Source organism: Silurus meridionalis, chromosome 27, assembly GCF_014805685.1.
Source record: "Silurus meridionalis isolate SWU-2019-XX chromosome 27, ASM1480568v1, whole genome shotgun sequence".
NCBI classification, from domain to species: Eukaryota; Metazoa; Chordata; class Actinopteri; order Siluriformes; family Siluridae; genus Silurus; species Silurus meridionalis.
Genome location: NC_060910.1, coordinates 1,127,853 through 1,142,500, shown reverse-complemented (window position 1 = coordinate 1,142,500; position 14,648 = coordinate 1,127,853). Strand labels below are relative to the sequence as shown.

Below are 14,648 nucleotides of genomic sequence, written 5' to 3'. Positions count from 1 at the left end.
TAATTATGTCTCACATTCACTTGCATCTTATCACGTCCACTTATGTCCCCCACTTTGAATCACGTCCAATCACATCTAATCACGTCCACTTATGTCCCCCACATCTAATCACATCCACTTATGTCCCCCACTTCTAATCACGTCCAATCACATCTAATCACATCCACTTACGTCCCCTCACTTCTACTCATGTCTAAACATGTCCACTTACATCTTACATCCACTTCTGTCCTCACATTACACCCTTTCTTTCTTTCTTTCTTTCTTTCTTTCTTTCTTTCTTTCTTGCTTGCTTTCTCTTCTTGCTCTTCCTATTTGACCCCTCCTTTTTATTTTCTCCTACTTTTCCACTTTTCTCCTCTTTTCATCCCTAAATCACCTCTGGATTTTTTCTCTATACCTTCACTGCTTCTCTATCCTTCTTCCTTCTTTTCTTACCTTCTATTCTCCTCCTCATCATACTCTGTTCTCTCTTTGTACTGTTCTCCTTTACTGTTTTATACTGTTCCCCGTTTTTTTCTTTACATTGCTCAGAACATCACCTATTTTGAGGTTGTATCTCAGTGATTTAAGGCATTGGACTCTGGATCAGAAGGTCATAGGTTCAAATCCCATCAAGCTGCTACTACTGGGCCCTTGAGCAAGGCCCTTAATTCTCAACTGCTCAGTTGTAAGTCGCTCTGGAAGAGGGCGTGTGCTAAATGCCGTTATGTAAATTCCTTCTCTTCTCTCTTGCTTCTTTTTCCTCTGTTTTTTTAAATTCCTCCTCTTTATTTCTTTTCTCATTATTTATCCTCATTATTTTTTTTTTCTTCTGATGCCTTTCATTCCTTTTCTCTTTCTTTTTCCATTTCCATTTTTTCATTCCTTCCTTTGCATGTTCTTTCTTCCTGTGTACAGAGTAAACACCATCGAGGGTGCCAATACTTTACTTAATAATAAAGTGAAACTCAGAGCAGTGGAACCTCAGCAGATCCCTCACACATTTCTAATCATCTGGAATCAGAGGTGTGAGGAGCGACAGGGCTGTAGAGTAGATCCTGCAGGGACTTCTCTTATACGCACGCACACACACACACACACACACACACACCATTATCATCACCACCTTCACAATCACCACCACCACCACCATCACCTTCATTTCCAACTTTATCATCACCATATAACCATCACATCACATCTACTGTTATCATCACCATCATCATCACCGTTATCATCACCATCATTACCATCACCACATCTACCGTTATCATCACCATCATCACATCACCACATCTACCATTATCACCATCACCACTATCACCACATCTACCGTTATCATCACCCTCATCATCACCATCATCACCACATCTACCGTTATCATCACCACCTTCACCATCATCACCACATCTACCGTTATCATCACCATCATCACATCATCACCATCTTCACCATCATCACCACCATCATCATCACCACATCTACCGTTATCATCACCATCATCACATCACCACATCTACCATTATCACCATCACCACCATCACCACATCTACCGTTATCATCACCATCATCATCACCGTTATCATCACCATCATCATCACCACATCTACCGTTATCATCACCACCTTCACCATCATCACCACATCTACTGTTATCATCACCATCATCATCACCGTTATCATCACCATCTTCACCATCACCACATCTACCGTTATCATCACCATCATTACATCACCACATCTACCATTATCACCATCACCACTATCACCACATCTACCGTTATCATCACCCTCATCATCACCATCATCACCACATCTACCGTTATCATCACCATCATCATCACCATCTTCACCATCATCATCATCATCATCACCACATCTACCGTTATCATCACCACCTTCACCATCATCACCACATCTACCGTTATCATCACCATCATCATCACCGTCACCACATCTACCGTTATCATCACCCTCATCATTACCATCATCATCATCACATCTACCGTTATCATCACCATCACCATCATCACCACATCTACCGTTATCATCACCATCATCATCACCGTTATCATCACCATCTTCACCATCATCATCACCATCATCACCACATCTACCGTTATCATCACCATCATCATCACCGTTATCATCACCATCATCATCACCACATCTACCGTTATCATCACCATCTTCACCATCATCATCACCACATCTACCGTTATCATCATCACCTTCACCATCATCACCACATCTACCGTTATCATCACCATCATCACCATCACATCACCACATCTACCGTTATCATCACTGTTATCATCACCATCTTCACCATCATCATCACCGTTATCATCACCATCACATCATCACATCACCGTTATCATCACCATCATCACCATCATCAGGAAAACTAGTCAGTAATTCTGGCCATGTGGTCGAGCAGGATCTACAGCAAGTGTTTTCTCAAGTCCATAGGAAGTGTTGGTGTTTCTGATGATCTGAAGGTGATGAGGTTCTAGAAGATAAGATGATGGTTCGGGTCTGTGCGTGAGCGTGGGCAGGGTGGAGAGACAGAGGGGTGGACGGGGTGGACAGGGTGAGACGGGGTGAGACGCTGAAGCCCCATGCTGAGGGAAAAACAGACCTGTCTGTCTTACATCTGACACTGATGTCACTCAACCACTTCCAGATGTGTGTGAGGAGTCAAACAGCAGGGTGGAGTCATGGTGTGTGTGTGTGTGTGTGTGTGTGTGTGTGTGTGTGTAGCACTGTTTCTCACATGCCCTGGGTGAACTCAGGTAATCCAGAACAATTTTTCAGCTATTTTTTGTGATTTTTGTCTCGTTTCCTCTCATCAGTTCAGGACTGAAAGCTCTAGCGGATGCAGATCCGAGTTAACGAGATCAGATGTGTTATTTTTTTATTCTTCGGATCATTCGTCTGATTTGTCACATTCATTAACGATTAAACTCTTGTGAGTGTGATCAGTGTTAGATGATATTGGACATAAGGGAGACGTCAGTAGTTAGGGATCGTGTCCAAAATGACGCATTCAAATGAAAAATGTAAAAAAACAAAACCGCACAACATCTGGATTATGGATGTCGTGTAATAATATAATATAATGTCAATAATGGAAGTCATTCATTACATCCGTATTACATACGCTCTATTGCCAAAAGTTTGTGGACACCTGAGCATAATGTTAGTGAAGTCAGGTAGTGATGTAGGTGAGAAGGTCAGGCCCGTGTTCACATTCATCACAGGAGATCTTCCACTCCAACCATGGAAAGCAGATCTTCATTGAGCGGGAATAGGGAAAGGGAAAGTCTCATGCTCCTGCATCCAAAGACTCGGATACAATTGCCCTGATACTTTTCACCAGTGTGTATCTGTGATGTAGTGAAACGTTTTCTCTCAGTTTCTTTTCTCACTGTGCAACAATGAACATACAAAACACACACACACACACACACACACACACAAACACACACATTGTTTTGTGTGTGTGTGTGTGTGTGTGTGCGTGAGAGAGAGAGAGAGAGAAAGAGAGAGAGAGAAAAGAGAAAGTACACTTTTTTTGTGTGAGAACAGCACCATCTACAGGACAGAGGGTAACAGTACACCAGAAAGAAAAAAGAAAGAAAGAAAATCACTGATTTGAAGTCAGAAGGGAGTGTTTCTGATCTCTAACACTCATGGTGTGTGTGTGTGTGTGTGTGTGTGTGTGTGTGTGTGTGTGTTTACAGGTGAGAAGAAAAACTTGCTGCTGTCCAATAGTTTTCCCGATCCTCGACTGGTTCCTGCTCAGGGGCCTCCGGGACCCACAGGTCAGTCTTGATACACACACACACACACACACACACACACACACACACACAGCAGAATACCATCACATGCACATGCAGATTATATCTAATAATATCTGATTGAAAATCGAGTATAAATCTCTCCACACTGTTAATATCACATGACTGGTTTATAAAGGTCACATGATCATCGACGCGTCCTGGTTGGAGAAGCGCTTCTTTTTTAAACTTTTTTTTTTTTTTATGAACAATGAAAGGACTTTTAGCTCCGTATTAAATCCGTCTGTTCACTACTTAGAAATAATAACAGTAATACTATTATTCTAGTATTATTTTCCTGCTGGATGTAACAAGGGGCGTGGCCTCTTCCCGAGTGACTCCGCCTCCAACCATAGCTCACGCTGGTCTGTAGTTGGGTTTGAAGAGAATGATGTATAGCGTCATGCTGAAGACCTTCACGGTCCCCCAGAGCTGTACGGTGGAATTTGGTTCCAAAAGCGAATGCAGTACAAATCAAAATCCCAGTACCAGCTGTTATGATCTCACACCACCATCAGACTCATCAGATGTTCCTGATAATGAAGAACAGCAGATCCAACCTCATCCACACTATACCCAACTCAATTAAAACAAAGACACACACTTCCCTCCCCTGCCTTCACCTCACCTTCTAACCAGCACACGGACCCTGGATAACCCTGGATAACCCTGGATGACCCTGTATAACCCTGGATAACCCTGTATAACCCTGGATGACCCTGGTTCTGCTTCTCCTCAATGCCACTCAAACCTGTTCCAGCATGATGATGCCCTTGTGCACAAATCCAGTTTCATGAAGATCTGCTTCCCACAGGTTGGACGATGTGTGAAGATCTCCTGCTATAAACCATATGGAACACTTTTGGGATGAATGTGAACGCTGCCTGCACCCCAGGAACCTCCTCACCTTCTCACCTACATCAGAACCTGACTTTACTCACACACATGTAGCAGAATGAATCGCCACAAATCTCTGTGTGAACATCACAAAAACTTTGGGGGAAATGGGAACATCCACAAGCTTTTGGAAAGACGAGCGAGAGATTTATATTAAAAGACAAAAAGGTCTTCATTATAATAAGACATTTAATTTAAAGATATAAAGTCTGGTAATATGAAGAATAAATATTTAAATATATTTTTGCAATTACTTGAAATGTATTTATTTATTTATTTATTTTCTCAGGAGAACTTTATCTTCATGACTTATCTCATATGATTTATTTATTTTTTAATAAAATCATTATTAATTAGGAGAATTCAAGCCCAAATTCTCTCCAGTGGTTGTTTCCAGCTGTGCTCGGTTCCTCTGAGACGCGTCGGGGGATATTTTACGGCCGTGTCGGTTTTTATTGGGGAATAAAACGTCCGTGACCTCGATGGCGAGGACGTGATTCCCGGACTCGTGTCTGGATCTCACTCGGAGCTGTGTGTCGGTTTATAAACGCCGTCTCCGCCGTCTCTGGAGCGGTTTAGCGTTTATCTGCTCGTGCGTCTGGCGGCTGTACGATGACGTTATGAAATGTGCTGCGTGATTTATTATCTCGTCTTTATCTGGTAAAGGCCAGAACGCTCGCTCAGGGAGAAGATCATGAACAGGATTGTATTTCATTGTGTTTTATTAGTCGACTGATTCCGCTCGGGGTTTGGAGACGAGATGTTCGTGTGAGGGGAAAAAAGGATTTTTTGGGGTGTAGTGTTTTACAGAGTAATGATAATAAAATTATACTGTATGAGGGTTTGGAGTTTGAAGACTGATGGTGTAACTGGTGCTCTTCTGACCCACGTGTGTTCCCACGTCTGCCATTTCATCACCAACAGCGAGTTAGAACAAAGCAAACGTGAAATTCTGGACAAATCTGCCACGGAGACGTTTGAGGTTTCGAGCGCACTCGCTTCAAGACCTGAAGAACATCACTGGAAGAAGATAAGAGATCAGGAAGACTTTCGAAGAGCTCCACCCCAAAAACATCGAAACCATTCAGCAACTCGTGCATGATGATCGTCGGAGAACAATCCACATGTTCTCAATTCCGCACCTCCTCTACAAGCTAAATCTGGATTCTCCCTTTAACTGATCTAGGAGACCCAAACCAGTTCCAGCATGGCAATGCCCCTGTGCACAAATCCAGCTCCATGAACATCGGCTTTCCATGGTGTTGGAGTGGAAGATCTCCTGCTATAAACCCTTTTGAACACCTTTGGGATGAATGTGAACCCTGACAGCACCCCAGGTCTCCTCACCTCAGAGGAACATCTTCCCAGAAGAGTTTTTTATTATAACAGCGAACGTGGTTTAAATGCTGAACGAGATGTTCAAGAAGAAGCACAGAGCAATCTTATGGTCAGGTGTCCACAAACTTTTGTCCGTACAGTGTGTTAACTCTATGATGCTTTATACTGAGTGAGATGAACATTAGAGATCAGACAGTGTTAATGTTATAGGAGTATCTGATGCGTCCTGTTTCCCTTTGTAGGACCTCCAGGAGCTCATGGACCAGCTGGACCCCCAGGACCTACTGGACCAAGTGTGAGCTAAAACACACTTTCACAGCAGGAACTGTGATTTTTTTTAATGGACCTGTGTGTGTGTGTGTGTGTGTGTGTGTGTGTGTGTGTGTGTGTGTGTGGTGGTTTAATGTGTGTGTATGTTATGTTCCATTCTCTCAGGGAAAGCCCGGTTCCCCTGGTGCACCAGGACCCACAGGACCAAAAGGAGAGCGAGGAGAGAGAGTGAGTGTGAAACATTAAAAGTGTAAACCTCACCTGGTTTTATCTTCATCTCCACCCATCCTCACACTGACACCAACCTTCTCTCCCTCTAGGGGCCTCTGGGGTATCCAGGAGAGAGGGGCTTCAAAGGAGAGCCAGTAAGATTTCTACCTTAGACAGCATCCTCACTACCATCAACTTTCAGATCTCCATCACCCTCCACATCTCCATCACCACAGTCACCGCAATCATCTCAATCACCTTCATCACCATTCTCATCTCCACCATCACCTCTATCATCTTCCCCATCTTCCTTCTTTACTTTGATCATTTTCCTCACCTCCTTCAATTCCATCACCTTGAACTCTATCACCACTGTTACTTCCATCGCTTTCCTCAGCTTCATCACCACCCTGATCTCCATCTCCTTTTACTTCCATCACTTCTAATGCCACCTTCACATTCTTCAACTTTTATAGCTTCCTTACTTTTATCACCTCGGTCATCACTTTAACTTCTCACCTCCATCAAATCCCTCACCTTCCTCACCTCCATCAAATCCCTCACCTTCCTTACCACCATCAGATCCTTTACCTTCCTTACCACCATCAGATCCTTTACCTTCCTCACCTCCATCACGTTTTCTTTATTCACTTTTACTTTTAGTCTGGCAATTTCCTCTCCAGTCTCATGCCGGGGTCACCCACAGTCTCTGAACCCTAAAGGTTCAGGACTCCTTTCCACTTGATGTCCACACGTCTCTCGCGGATCAGCACACTTGCTCTTTTTAGCACCCGCTGCCCCTCACTTCCTTCTCCTGCGCCCGCCCGAGTGCACCCGTTTCTTCCCGCTGGTTCCGTCTAGCTCCGCCCTCCACTCGCCTCACTTCACCTTGTTTATCTCCATCACCTCCATCTTTCTTTCTTTCAGTGCTGTGATGGTTATTTACTGTAAAGAGCAGTGGTAACTGGATGTTGTTTACTTGCAGGGTGAACGAGGACTGAAGGGAGAGCCGGGTGAGAAAGGACTTCCGGTAAGTGTGTGTGTGTGTGTGTGTGTGTGTGTGTGTGTGTGTGTGTGTGTGTGACAGATTTACTGCTGCCCCTAATACCCTCGCTAAAAACTCTGACCCCTACAGGAGAAAGCAGGACATGTGTCTCCACTGTAACACTTTCTTTTTCCCTGATCAGAATGTTGCAGGTTTTTTACACCATGCTGGTGCGTGTGTGTGTGTGTGTGTGTGTGTGTGTGTGTGCGTGCGTGTGCGTGTGCGCGAGAGATTTTTTACCATCACGCTTTATCCCTCAGTGCACGTTCCCTCAGACCGATCTGATGAGGGGTTTCAGATGGAACCTGCACTGACAGGAAGCTGCTTCACTCTCACTCGCTCACTTCCTGTGCGTGTTGGGTTTGATTGGGCTCATTTTTGTTGTGATGGTCACAGCACTGCTGCTGAGTTGCCCAGGTACACTGACCTGAAACCTGAAGCCCCAGGAAAAGGACAAGGTCTAATCAAACACCTGCTTCCTTTTAGATGCAATGTGGGAGGAGCAAACCATGGGTATGGGGCTACCAGTGGGAAGTTCACTTGGACAAATCAGGAAGCCCCTTATCTTTTATTAAAACTGTCTAATCTAAACTATCTAATCTAATCCAACCTAGCAGGACAAATCAAACCTAGTAAATAAACTCTTATTTATACTACCAAATGAAATCTAATCCAAGCTAGAGAACGAAATCAAATCTGATCAAACCTAACAAATAACTCTAATCTAGAAAGACAAATCTGATTTGAATTATTCGAATGTGATCTAAACTGCAAGTGATATCTAATCTACCTTACCAAATAAAATGTAACCTAGTGAGTAAAATCTAATGTAACTTCATTTAACCTAGCGAGACAAATCAATGAGTCAAATGTCATTTAAACTTGCATGTGAAAGTTAATCCAGGATATCAAGGGAATTTACATAACCTAGCGAGTTTAGTCTAATTTAGACTTATGACTGTGAGAAAAATCTAATCTAACATAGTAAGACAAACCTAACCTGATAGAAAATTGTCTGTTATAGAAAATTAGCAACGGAAATACAATCCAAACTAGTAAAAGAAATGTAATCTAACCTGACTAATCAAAATCCAATTATACCTAGAAGATTAGATCTTATCAAACCAGAGATAACTAGAGATAATCTAATCTAGCAAGAGAAATGTAATCAAGGCAAATAAACTAGTATGTGAAGTGGAATCTTGCTTAGTAGGCAAAAATCTTATCAAATCTATCAAAGTTAATCTAATCTAAATTGTGACTTAGACAGTGGGTAATATATTCGGACAGTCTCAGGTGGGCCTGATCTATTTTGTGACATGATGTACAGTCTGAAACGAATGTTTTCCTGGTCAGCGTACATGGGCATTGTTTACTTTGTGTGTGGTGTTATTGTATGTTTGTTGTGTTGGTGGTGGGGTGCTGTCTCACTGAGTGTTCACTGTCTGATCCTCCCACTCCCACCTACTGACTCCACCCACTGTCTGATCCTCCAGGCTCGGCATACACACACAGTCACTGGTCAAGGTCAAAGTCAAGGTTAAAGGAGCGCTCCAGAATGTATTAAATTATGTTTAGGGCTTTATGTGAATAAATCTAATCTAACATGTGAAAGGTCAACTAGAGCATGAAATCTAATCTAACCCAGAGGGTGAAATCTGAACCAGGAAGAGAGCTGATGTAATCTAATTTATGGAGTAAATCAAAACTAGCAAGTATAATCTAGTCTAATCTACCTATTTATTGACATCTAATCTAATAAAGCATCTGAAATCTAATCCAACCTATTAAGTGCAATCTAACCTAATAGGCATGATCTAGTCTGATTTAGTGAGTAGAATAAAAATTAATGTGTGAAATCTAAACAAATGTTTTGAGTGGTAAAATCTTAATTAATATCTAATCAACCTAACAGTCAGATTTTAACCCAATGAGCGAAATCTAATTCATGAAGTGGAATCTAACTTGGTAAAATTTAATCTAATCTATGAAGTGTAATTTGACCTATTGGATAAATCTAATGGAATTAACCTAATAAATTAAATCTAATATAACCTAGCAAGTAGAAAGTAACCAAATTTGCGAAATCAAACCTAGGAAGTGGAATCTAATAGGTAAAATCTAATCTAACTCATCTAAAATCATATTTAACCAACAAGGGGAATCCAACCTGAAGGTTGAAATCTAATCCAACCTATCAAACCCAATCTAACCTAATGAAGTAAGATTTAGGCTAACCTTGCAATTAGAATCAAACTCCTATGTAAAATCTAATCTAACTCACCTGACTCTGACTTAATGCGTGAAATCTAATCTACTCTAACAAGTAGAATTTAACCTAGTAGGTGAATTTTAATTCAACTTAATTCAAGTGGAATGTAACCGTATGGGTGAAATCTAATTAAACAAATGGAATACACTTCACCATTCAGGCTAGATGTTTACCTGATGGGTGAAATCTAATCTAACCTAACAAGTGGAATGCAGCCTGAAGGGTAAAATCAGTTAAATGTAATCTGTTCTATCATGTCGAATCTGACCTAGTGGGTAAAATCTAATCGAACATATCACACTGAATCTAAACTAATTTGTAAAATCTAATCTAACTTTTCCAGCAAAATCTAACCTAATGGGTGAAATCTAATCTAAAGTATCAAGTGGAATGTAACCTTGTGATTGAAATCTAATCTAACCTATACACTTCACCATTCCAGCTAGATGTTCAACCTGACGGGTGAAATCTAATCTAACCAACAAACAAAATCTAACCTAATGGGAGAAATCTGATCCGAGCTATGAACCAGAATTTAACCTAGTGGGAGAAATCCAATCTAGCTTGATGATGTGAGGAAAAAGGTACAGGCTACAGTACAGAGAAGAGAGAGATGAAGTCCTGGAGAAGATTCTGGAGTGTTCCTTTAATTCAGATGAGTGAATTTGTGTGTGTGTGTGTGTGTGTGTGTGTGTGTGTGTGTGTGTGTGTGTCAGCGGTATTCCGTGTGTTTTAGTGTGTGAGTAATTGGGGGTGTGTAATGGATCACCTTCGCTGCTGTATTGGGGTTTGGGTGTGTGTGTGTGTGTGTGTGTGTGTGTGTGTGTGTGTGTGTGAGGGGGTGTTTAGGAGTGTAAGTGGATACAGTTATTCTCGAGTTTCCCACAATGCACTGCTTCTGCATGGCCTCACCTCATGATGCTTGTGAACTTCCTGTCTGCCTGCTGCTCTCATCCCTGAGCTCCACTTTAACAGCCACAGAAGATTTCCGCTTAAACAAATGAACTGTCTGTCCAGATCACTTCTGTCCTCCGTCACAGTCGACACCTGCCTTGCTTTATTTCCCGCTGCCTTTTTTTTTAGCAGCCTGAAGCCTCAGAGATCATTATTTTGGACCTGGTTCTGGTAACATGACACCTGGTGATACTGTAGTACAAAATATACAGAAACGGCATTAATCACAATACAGTGATGATTTACTGGCTCATTACACCGGCGCAACGTCTCTTTCTCCATCTAAGCTTCAGGAGACTTCTACATCACCCCCCCCTCCCCCTACACACACACACAATTCCCTGTGTATCACTCTATTGTTTTCATACTGATTTGTAACCTCTAGGCAGGAACGATAAGCCGTCCTCTCATTACAGCAGAACTGTTGTGCTTGGCTCAGGCCGATCGTCTCCTTCCCCTTCACATGCACTGATTTGTAAATAACCCTGTTCTGAGTTCATGAGCGAGTCATCAGTAACCTCCTCGATGATGGTACCCCCACGTCCTGCGAAATAGATCCCTTGACATGTATCGGATTTCCTCCAAGAGCCATGAAAAGCTTAACTGTAGCTTTAATGAAAAAAAATGATAATTACACCCAGTGTCTGATCCACCAGCTTCAACACTCCTTTAATAGCATGTCCAATTCCATCATCGCAACCACAAAGATCACAGATGAAGGTTCAAGGAGCGCTCCGGAGATTACACAAACATGTTCACTCATAGAGGGAGAATAAAAAAGTCTAATCTAGCCAGTGTAATGGGGTCTCAAATATCAGTGTAATCTATAATGTAACATCTATGATCACTAATTGAGTGAAATTAATTCTACTTTACAGACCAGAAACAAGTCTAGTGAAATCTAATCTAACCTTGGAAGTAAAGTCTAATCTTGACCTACAATATTTCATTTTATATAATGTGAAACGCAACCTATTTAGATCTAATCAAATCTAATCTCTTGAGAAAAATTGTAAGGAATATATAATGTGAAAAGTAGAGTACTGAGTCTAATCTAAACTAGAGAATAAAATCTTATAGCACCTATGATGTCTAATCAAATATTGCATGTGAAATGCAGCATATTGGGAGAAATTGAGTCTAATCTTTAACGTGAAATTGAATGTGTTATATGGTATGAAATGTAGTAGTGAGTCTAATCTAATGTCATTTAGAAAGTGAAATCTAATTGCACATATGAAGTGAAATTTTATGTTATAAAGTATCTAATATCTTAAATAAAATATAACCTGTGAAATATAACATGGAGAGTACAATCTAATCTAACCAGTGAAATGTGGTCTATAAATCCAATCTAACCTGTAAAGTTGTATCTAAGAACACCTATTAATTGAAATTTAATCTAATCTACAAAATAAAATCAAGTCTAGTGTAATCTAATCTAGTCTAACTTTGTAAGTGAAGTCTGATCTTGCCTTAATTCAACCTACTGAGAGAAATCTAGTCTAATCTCAGGATGGAAATTTAACACAACATACAATGTGAGCGCTACAGTAGAGAATCTAATCTAGAGAAAGTAATCTAATCTAATAAATATAACTGGGAGAATGTGAGAAAATAAGAAGGTGTTTAAAGGTGGTGTTTTTGATATAATAATATTTTCATGTATTTACACTTCTACTGTCATAAGTATTGGGACACCGGATTTTTCCACACAGGTTGTGGTTCTTCCACAATTGTGTAGGACGTCTTTGGATGCAGGAGCGTTAAAGTTTCATTTCAGGGCCAGAAAAATGTGAACAGAAAGGATTTGAAGCATTTAAACTATAACACCTGTCTTGTTTGGTGATGAAGTTTGTATTTTACTCTGTATATGTGTTTATTGCATGATCCAGACTAAAACAGTGCCTGTGTCTGTTCTTAGCATGTTTGTGTGTTTGTTTTTATCCTACAGCATGACCTAAAGAGGAGCAAACTGATATAAAACAGGAAATGACATGCTCTAATGTTCTGTGTTGATTTTGTAATGACTTGAATCGTATGTTTAACCCTTTCGAGTTCTAATATTGGAGAACTAAACAACTTTGCATCGTGGCAAGCGCTTGGTCTGGCCTTCGCTCCCGTAACTTGACGGCTGCATCTGTCTCCGCAGGGGGATGGCATACACCAAATCCGTGAGGCCCTGAAGATCTTAGCCGAGAGGGTTTTAATCCTCGAGACTATGATCGGTATTCACGGTGAGTAGGCAGGGCGAAAGGTCAGAGGTCCGGGGGGGATCAGATCAGGTCATGGGTGGTGGGAAATGAGGTGGACAGACAGGCACTCGGGGGAGAGAGAGTGCGAGACAGAGCCCCGTCCCCAAGCAGCACCCTGGTAACCTGATGCAGGAACCTCACTGCTCTTGATCTTTGGTAGGACGTTAGTTTGAAGATGTTTCAAGACTTGCAAGCTGACTTGGAGCTGCTGGCTCGCAGGGTGCAGCTGCTGGAGGCGATCGTCTGGCCAGGTAATCGTGCAACCCGTGACACGCTTCCCTCTGTTGGACTGGTAAAGAATTCAAGAACAAGCGATTATAAGTCTTTATACATATATCTTATAGTCTTTAAGGCAGGGGTCCCCAAAATTACGGCCCCCACATTCGGACTTCTGAACAATGCTAAGGAAATTTGATAATAATGCTTTTTAATAGTGCTTTTTGTTTTTACACGTGATACTGTGAGCTGCACGGAGAGCGCTCTATTTATTATTTATAATTTATAAAATTTTATATTTATTAAAAAATATATTCAGATTTATTTCCTTTAGCACAGTTTCATTAATTAGTACTGTTTTTAATTTTTGTCATAAAGTTTAGACCTATTTTGCATGTGTGTTGTGTTTGATTTTTCTATATTTTTTACCCAGAATCTATTTTAAAAAATAGCAGTTTAATTAATCGCTTATTGGCGAATATTTAAGTACGATCCAAGCCAGCCATCAGTATCGGTAAAATCGTTTGACCACTAATTATTAACGTAGCCTAATTATTTGTTCATTTGCCCACAAATCACATGCGTAAATAAGTAAATGTTTTGATTTCAGTAGCAATGAATATGAAAGAATGTAATTATGATGGCAATGATGCTTTTTTAATGGGTGATACATCTCTTGAAAAGTGATGCTCATTTGTCTGTACAATGCAGAACAAAATAAACCAATCCAGCATTAGGAAGCAAAATAAATACATTAAAAATCATCATAAAATCTACATAATAATCCTGGTTGTCAATCAGGCCCATGTTGTTTTCTGTTCCAGACCGAAACCCATTAAAGAACGGAAAAATTATGTGGCCCTCACAGAAAAATGTTTGTGGCCCCTGGCTTGAAGCATGGAGTGTAGGTTATGTGAAATATAAAAAGGTGCAGGTCTGGGGGATTTGGGCAGCAGTATCTACCTAAGCTTAGAAGATTAAGACTTCACTATGCAGTGCAGACGACAGGTAACTGGACAGCGACTTGTCGGATTTCTCGAATTCCAGATCGCAGTGGCTCTGCTCAGATCCATCCACCACCAGCAGAAAGAAGTATGAGCACAGACTCAGATCCTAATTCTGAATCCTATATCCTGATTCGACACAAGGTTGTATAACAGAAGTACTAATGTGAGAGTGAAGACACCTGTAGTGTTTGCTGCATGGTAGAGAAGTGAACAGAACAGTAGAGGAGTGAGAATCAGTGATGAAAAGTAGCTGGACCCAGTGATGTATTGGGAAGTCTTTACTGATCTCTGGAGATGCTTCTTATTGTGTAGCACTAAAGGTTCAGTAGAACCTGGTGGACAGCTGAACTTGTCTTAG

The 14,648-nt window shown here is 41.1% G+C and overlaps 1 protein-coding gene across 3 annotated transcripts in view; it reads left to right on the top strand.

Moving 5' to 3' along the window:
* emid1 (EMI domain containing 1) overlaps window positions 1-14,648 on the top strand; it is a 55,668-nt gene that overhangs the window by 38,044 nt on the left and 2,976 nt on the right. Inside the window, exons 10-16 of one of the 3 annotated variants that reach the window (XR_006924702.1) lie at window positions 3,728-3,808; window positions 6,304-6,356; window positions 6,497-6,559; window positions 6,652-6,696; window positions 7,527-7,571; window positions 12,965-13,049; window positions 13,228-13,318. Coding sequence is in view for 2 of the 3 variants with exons in the window: in XM_046841708.1 (XP_046697664.1) it covers window positions 3,728-3,808; window positions 6,304-6,356; window positions 6,497-6,559; window positions 6,652-6,696; window positions 7,527-7,571; window positions 13,228-13,318 (378 nt within the window). In the remaining variant the exon portion in view is untranslated. The remainder of the gene's footprint in view (window positions 1-3,727; window positions 3,809-6,303; window positions 6,357-6,496; window positions 6,560-6,651; window positions 6,697-7,526; window positions 7,572-12,964; window positions 13,050-13,227; window positions 13,319-14,648) is intronic. The other 2 variants (XM_046841708.1, XM_046841709.1) reach the window with 2 other exon arrangements.